This window comes from Sinohyriopsis cumingii, chromosome 15 (assembly GCF_028554795.1).
Source record: "Sinohyriopsis cumingii isolate HCF-2022 chromosome 15, ASM2855479v2, whole genome shotgun sequence".
NCBI lineage: Eukaryota > Metazoa > Mollusca > Bivalvia > Unionida > Unionidae > Sinohyriopsis > Sinohyriopsis cumingii.
In genome coordinates this window covers 126,516,792-126,525,194 of record NC_142975.1, presented here as the reverse complement: position 1 = coordinate 126,525,194, position 8,403 = coordinate 126,516,792, and the positions used below count along the sequence as shown (strand labels likewise).

General features: G+C 32.7%; 1 protein-coding gene across 3 annotated transcripts in view; it reads right to left on the bottom strand.

Annotated features, from left to right (window-relative positions):
* Nucleotides 1-2,095: 2,095 nt before the first annotated feature.
* Nucleotides 2,096-8,403, bottom strand: part of LOC149782709 (low-density lipoprotein receptor-related protein 6-like) — a 49,611-nt gene continuing 43,303 nt past the window's right edge. For 2 of the 3 annotated variants that reach the window (XR_016414426.1, XR_016414427.1), the window contains one exon: nt 7,128-7,150. Coding sequence is in view for 1 of the 3 variants with exons in the window: in XM_089934211.1 (XP_089790337.1) it covers nt 3,552-3,573; nt 3,937-4,069; nt 6,980-7,150 (326 nt within the window). In the remaining 2 variants the exon portion in view is untranslated. Of the gene's footprint in view, nt 3,574-3,936; nt 4,070-6,979; nt 7,151-8,403 lie in introns of those variants that run through there. The other variant, XM_089934211.1, reaches the window with a different exon arrangement.

The following is an 8,403-nucleotide window of genomic DNA, read 5'->3' as shown; positions in this document are numbered from 1 at the left end:
GGGAGTTTTATCACAATGTAGAAAATGTTAAGTAGTATGATAATAGTAGTTTTGTCTGGTTACAGAACTAGGCTAAATTCTTGTTCCCGACATGAGTGTCCTCTTACATGGTCGTCTCCTAATAACTCGCATGCATATGGTGTGACCAGAAACTTGGTTTTGTAGAATGCTTTGGCCGAAATTGTTATTTTTATGCTACTACATTTCAGTTCATATATAATGCAACCATATGTTCTCACTTCGCTGACACTATTTGTATGTAATTATGGAGTCTGATGCGTACAGGTTAGGCAATGGGTGCCATAATCATTGACCCTGGTGTTCGATTATCAGTATAAACCACGTTAAAATTATCTATCCTGTTCGGTAATATTCTTTCTCCACAGTGGGAACAGTAAAGCGATTTTAATAGGATAAATGAAACTCATGAGAGTTTTGTAACATAGGCTTAATGCAGGTTTCTTGATACGACCACAGTAGAAAAGAATCGGACCTCATAATTATCCAGGTCATATAAGTTCGCTTTTGTTTTCTTCACCAAACGATTGAAGATTGACCAAATATAAATTCAACTCATGCACATTCGTCATTTGAACAGAATGGACATTTGTTCGTATTTTAACTAAATTTCACGCCGATAGCCTATTCTAAATAGGTATTGAGGGACGGATTTAATGAATATAACTACAGATTTAAATTACATTGAAATCTACATTTCGCAAGCTCACATGCAATGTGAAAAAAACGATGTTAAGATTCTTTCCTGTTCTCACACTTTTGCTTTATTTCTTTAGCAGCAAAACATACTTGTTTAATAAAACCACATACTAGCTAAAATTTAATAAGGATAAACAACAATTTATAAGAAATTAGCATTATGATAATTGAAAACCTTGCTGTCTAAATTGGTCACATTCTTAAAGCTGATCACCTATATTAATCTGTATCAATCAAAAATGCCTTAAAGCACGGTTCTCCCGAGATAATCCATTTATAGATTGTATGGTTCTGATATACGAAAATATGCAAATGTTCATGAAATCTAATTTCTTAATATATGAGTCAGCGTCAAGAAGTTAGATTGTCTTATGTATTGGGCATTTTGATACTCTTGAATATAAATCAGGCGTCGTCCAACTACACCAGGTGCTGACTGTAAGTCTACAACATATACCGGTGTCCTTACAGATGAAGAAATATACTCCACGACTAAAAATGTGCAATCAAAATAAACGGCATTTGAAAAAGACATGTGAAAAAGATGCTATGCTAACGAATGATGCGCCGTGAAAGTAAGACAGACACCAGGTAGAAGGGGGTAGAACGTAAAACGAAAGACTTATATAATTGATCCACAGTGTTCATAGAAGCGCAATAGATGCTCGCTTGGAAGTTAAAAAGTTTCCAAGCAGAAGCTGGTCACAAGGCAGATTGACACACAAAACTTCGAGCTAACTATGGCAATACAACTAGACGAAAAGAATAAACAATTTATAATAATTCATAATTTATGGAGCACATCATCTGATCACTAAGCTTTGATGAAGATCAGTTCCAAGAATGTGACATCCTCTTTGGGGAGGTACGTTATGTATTTTAGATATATAAGGACAAAGAAACGATGTTCTCATTAGTCAAACCGGGGACATGTATTAAATATGGTAAAAAGATTTTAGATCCAAACGGGACCTGGCATCGAATCTCCGTAGAGTAAGAATTAAAAATTCTTTAACCTGTATGGTAGTAATATTTGATTTAAATATTAATTCTGCCTACTATTATAAAGCATTCTTCTGTAGAATCCATGGATATCACTTTCCGTTATATCTGATGTATATTTATAATTCTGTATAATTAATTATATATACCTTGATTTCTTTCATAAGAATCCGGAATGACTGTGTAGGTAGATGAGAACTAATTACTAGGTCGTCATAGTGGGAGGGAAAGTTGAGTATGCAAAAATATACTACAGAATAAGGTCTTAAAATATGTTAAATACAGGCAAAAGGAAGATATATGATGCAGATCGAGACATGAATCAAGGAGAGTGCAAGATGGATATTTTATAGGATTAATCATTCAACATTGCAAATCGATGAGTGTCATCCTGACAATCGTTTATTATCTACATATTCATCTATGTAAAAGATACAAACAATATGACATAACTATGCAGTTATAATTGCTTTATATTATATTTACAAACATATATTTTGAAAACTGTTACATCGGCACCGAAAAACCATGTACTTTAGGAGTATTAACAATCTTCAAACTTTATATTGTTTCAAGATATTTGTTCAGTACCATTCTTTAACACAAAATTAATATGGATGAGTAATCGAGGATAACAAAAATTAAAATAATAAATTTCATCAAATATTTTAACAATTTTGCAAATGTACAGATACAATAAATCATAGTCGTAGCTACATTTGCCATCAATACCAAAAAGTGGCAATATGATCATGCTTAATGACTCGCATTTGAGCAATTCAAAACCAAAATATTAAATTAGAAATAATTCTAATTTTGCAGTTTTTTTATACATGGGATTTATGTTATTAAGAGAAAATATCATACATTACACGCACAACACGGGCGTGTTTCTTAAACCACGTGCACTCAGTAAATACAACAATAAAATTTCAATATTTGTCAAAAAATTAAAAATGCGACAGAGGTGATATGCCGTGACAACGGTCTCAGTAGTGTTTATCAATCATCGTGTAATGTGTGAAAAGGCATAACAGTCCCATTTGTGTTCACTTATAAATGTGACAGATTGAATAATGGCAAAATAACAGACTCGATAATATTCAACTATCAAAGCAACAGATGTGGAATGGCGTGATTACAGTCCTATCAGTGTTCACCTATCACGTGACAGATATGATATCACATGAGAACAGTACCAGCAGTGTTCACCTATAAACGTGTCATATATGATATAGCGTGAAATTAATCCCCATATTGTCATCCGATGAACATGAAAAATAGGACATGGCGTGATAACAATCCTGGTAGTGCCCATTTCTCAATGTCACAGATGCCTCTTGGCGTGTAAATAGTCTAAGTGACAGATGCAATATTTAGTTTTTCCAATCTCGGTAGGGTAAAACTATCAACTCAACTAGGCGATATGGAGTGGTAATCAATTCAATGTCTTCGGTAGGGAATATAGAAAACAATAGTTTAGAAAGTATGCTCTTTAATGAAGATTCCAAAAGCAGATATTCGATGTTCAATTATTCACTCACAATTTGCGTATGAAATTTAAAATCTTGTGAGTACCAACGATAATGTTTGGATTGACTCTATACATATATTAATAATTCATCCCTTACACTTGGAAGTTATATCCATGAAGTGAACACCATGGAGGCTACAACGTTTTGCTTTTCGAGTCTTTTGTATATATCACGATATATATCTTGTGAAGACTGACCGTTTCGTGCTCTCGTAATCGTCTCGTTATTCGGATCAAAACACAGGAAAAACATATATTGCTCTCAATCATATCGTTGAAGTCGTCCTTCCATTGCTTTTTAAGCTTGCTCTCTATGCCTCCTAAATGTTAAACAACAGTTTCATTAAGTACGACTGACATAAATTGAACTACACGACCCATAAAGGCAAGATCACTTCAAACATTTTAAAACATTTTATTATTATTATTATTATTATTATTATTATTATTTTATTATCATTTGAAAAATTTCAAAATGTTACTTTTAATATTCTTGAATTGACGATCCATGAATGTGAGAAATTTCCTCAGTATATTATGGGCCTGTTATGAATAATAGTAACTATAAAGTATTTATGGTGGTAAATAATTGTTTAAGGATTCATTAATGACTCTTTTCCGATGGCCTTTACTTATGCAGATCTACATGAAATACAACTTAACATGTTATCTTTCAAACTTACCGATTTTGGATGAAAAATATAAATATTATAAGACTAAAAAGTATCTCTGTCTTCCAATTGTTGATCGTGAGAATGATGGTACGATATCTCTGTTTCAACTGTGAAATCCCTTGTTCACTGCTCCCTTGCACATCTGCCAAATATTTTGAAATCATGCTGAGATTACGTATCGAGGCATCCTACGTAATATGTTGAGAACAAATGCATAAAGAGAACTCATGGTGCTGATAACACAAGTTGAATTGAATTTAACCCCATCACATTTTCTTGATGTATGTATATATATACCTATGCATGTAATCTTAACTCCAATTTACCGCTCAGTCATCCACATATCTATGGTAAAATTGTTTGCTCTACAATTTTCAGAAGTTAAAATAGTTAACATATATTTAAATATCTTTCAACAACTTTGGTACTTTTCACTATTAGGAAAATCGATGTTATCTGAAGGAGACTGATACAAATATATTCAAGCAAAGATTTGCCTGAATTAGTTAAGAACCTAAAATATTGTATTAACTTAGACAATAATAACTTTTTATATGCTTCGGAAATAAATATTAAACACTCCTCTAAATGAACCATTGAGAGAACCAAATAGAACTTCCATAGGTAAGATCAATTGTTTAGTAAATGTCCGATGGAAAAGAGAATATTAACAATATTTGACAGCCAGTTCGTCGCATCTCGTTTATGAATTAGATATACAATATTACGTCAATCCGATTAAAACAATTAAAATAGAGATAGAAAACATGTCGAAATGTTAACCTTGTTTCACTATTTTGCTACACATTACTATAAAGATGGAAGGATGCTAAACAAGATGTAGCACAGACAAAAAGTCTGCACGAAAAGAACGATATTTGTAACAAACGATTTCTTTGTTCAATAGAGGGCCTGAAAAATAACTTAACAGACTTACTGAAAGATTTGCCTTTACATTTTCGTATTTATTTTGCTGTTATGTTAAATCGATATGTTTCTGAAATTCTGCTTATTTATTGTCAACACGTTAACTGCAAAACTTACTATTAGTCAATGTCTTATCTTCGTAGATATTAAGTATTTTCTTATCAACTCTATTCAAACCGAGTAGTAGCTGCATCAGATACTTCAACAGGTCAAGTACATTTGTTATACGTTAGTCACTGAGGCTAAAGTGAAACGTTAGTTGTAACTCCCATTGATGTAGTTATTGTTTCTAATTTGGCAAAGTATTCAAAGATTTGTCTAAGTTAAGCTGCCCAAACAGACATGTTTCTGCTAATTGTGTATTATTTATCTGACGTGAATAACAGTTTACAGGCAAGATCTAGTACACTGCTGTCTACATCTTTTGTGTTGACATTTAACGTTTTCATTGCTTATTTTTCATCGCCTTTAATGCCAATTAACGTGATAAAGTCTCCATTGTAAACATTTCAACAGGCAGAGCCTGTAGAAAACAGGAATAATACAAATTAAATTACTTTGTACGTCGTTGATATGACCAAAGGTTACATGTTGAAATTTAAAATAACCCCACAAGCTATAACCTACTCAGCAAATCTGTCTCTCCTCCTCTCTCTATCTCTTAATTTCTCTCTCTCTCTCTCTCAGTTACAGTCGGTTATGTAAGTGTTTCAGTATTGCTCAGAAGGAAAGTAACTAAGAACGGAGTAAACTGAATTCCTGAGAAATCATTCTTTCTTAAACAGAGAATTAATGTACTATACTTATTTATTTATTTTGCCTGAAACGGCAAATTCGACGTTTTTTGTTTTTCTAGCAAAAGGTTGCATGGGAACAATTTAAACAGCTAGGAGTCAAAGATTTGTGTTGAAGCTAGATTCTAATATTCTCCTAAACAAAACGTGTTTCTAATGCTTCCCGTGTCTACATTGATTTAATTTCTTTCCCTCTATTTCCAATTTATGTCAACTTTTGCTTTTCTATTTTGTCTTTTGAATCTAGCAGAGCTACATCATATTCTGAACCAAAATGTACTATTACAAATTGGTCACATTCGTAAATAAATTTTATGTTTTATTTTTGAATCATTGTAGATTGCTCTTGCAAGATTTTCAAGCTCGAACTTTTCCAAATACAAATTGGTATATTTCCCTACATCAAATACGTAATTTATTCACTCTTTCTTCATACTGCGGTGTTTTACTGTGAAGACTGATGCTACTTACATCGCTGTTATCATAGCTAAAAGTAATTTTGGAACGCTGCATCCTTTAGGAAGTATTTGCCTATATATTTAATATTCAAATCAACACATTGGAACATTTATTCTCTTATCGCTATAATTTAAGGTAACTAGTTTTGAATATGCTTTGAACCCTTCCCAAATTGCTAACCAATATACACTCTCCCTAGATACGGACATATTTATATCATCTGTCTAAAATGCATGTATAATTCATTATCATGTAAGTTTTTCTAAGTCTTGAAGAAATTGCTAAAGTTTCAAAATACTTTTGTACCACCGTATCAATATGATATCACAATCAAAGGTTTTCGTTTATAATCTTGGTGTTATCATATCCCTACCAGAATGCGTGAATGTGTTGTGCTAATCAAATATAATGTTTGGGATTTCAATGTAGCAGTGTGTTATTTCTGTAGGAGTGGTTTAGTGTAGTGTTGTTATCTGCCTCAAACTATGACGCATTTGTTATCTGTGCCGCATAAAACAAGTTTTCAACTATAAACGTTATATTGGTTTTATGAGACCTTGTAGTTCAAAGGAGGAAACTTGAGTACGGTATTTTAAGATGAGGTAATATAGTGTATTGTGTTAATGTCTTTGCCTATAGTGTTTATTTATGATATAAACTGCATTTTTCAGCAATGAAAATGTGAGAGTATGGGTAGGTATTGCTGTTGATCCTGCCAGACATAAAAGTTTTGAAAATAAATTATATTTGATTTAACTCATTAAGAGATCGGGGGTAATTCTCTGATCCAAGTTTATAGCACTGAAAGGATGTTTCTCAGTTGCAATGTTCAGACGGATTCTTGTTATTTGTTTCTTTAACAAGATGCATACCTTCGCAGGGTGATGGCGGATCCCAATATCCGTAGTCATCACATCTCAATTCTAGTAAGCCATGTCTAGCAGAATATCCTGTATCGCATACGAAAAAACATTTGCTGTCTACAAACCGGGAGCACGGTGATACAATTCGGCCATTATTTATCTTGGCAGGACACTGTAGCACTGTATATGGAAAACAATCATTGATATTTGGCAGAAATGAAAAAGATGCGAGACGGTAAGGTGGATCCGCATGACAACAGTATGGATGGAATATATTTAATGACAGTGTTCGAAATAAAAGAAACGGTTGGAAACATTTTCAAAAAATGTTACAGCAAAAGGTTGTACAAGCATCGTCTTTTTCTTCTTCTACAAACTAGATGCAAAAACGTTTTAATTTCATACCTACAAATCTGATTCGTGATCTATAATGGATGTCACTTATTATTGTTTTGACAAGCCAATACTTAAAATGTGTTTGTATATTAAATTGAAATTAAAGTCTTTACATCAAGAGATGAGTATCCCCAAGCCTTTACACCTGTGTGAGACATATCTAACTAGTCATATGTGTGTTCTGAAAGTGTGGAAGCTGTATGAACGCAAAGTCATTCAGTGATAGTGTCCACAATATTGAGATTTGAATAGAAATTTAGCTAAATGTTTGAAATGAACACAATCTTCGTTGTAACTCTTGGACATACTACTTGTCAAAATTCTCTCTCAATTGTCAAGCATCACATATAATTACAGAATAAAGGAAGTACGAAAATACTTCATACTTCTTTCGGCAATACCTTTTGTGATGAAAAAATGTGGAAGCTATCAAAATCAATTGCATTCAATTTAGGGTATTTGGATACATGGCTTTGCAGATAATAAATACAACCAAATACCTACCTACACGACATTTTTTCTATGTGATGTAAGTGCATACGTTATAATGTAAGTTTGGAAGACAAAATGCTATATACCAATGCAGTTAAGAAGATATTTAAAAACATGCCATGCTGATAAAAAATATTGTTTTTCACAGTTCGTGCTGATGGTTATGAAACCTTCCACATATTGCTGCAATAAAATGAGCCATTTTAAATTTTCTACAAGCTAACGAGTTCAAACACCCCATCTGCCAGTTCCAATACATGGCTGACATCTAAGTCTGAAAAGTGTTCTGATGTTCTTCCTCAGAGACGTTATATCTGAATCACGATGTCTAATGCGTCTTGAAAACTTATCGTATTAAATGATCTAATATCATATATCTAACATGAGACAATGATCATATCATAAACTGTTGACGGTAAAAGAAAACCATCTGGTCACATGATTTAAACAGAGAACAAAACTATAACAATTCACGTTCTAAATATACAGTAGAAGAATGCTTTATTTGATTTTGTAAATGACAATCATTAATAACTCAGCGACTA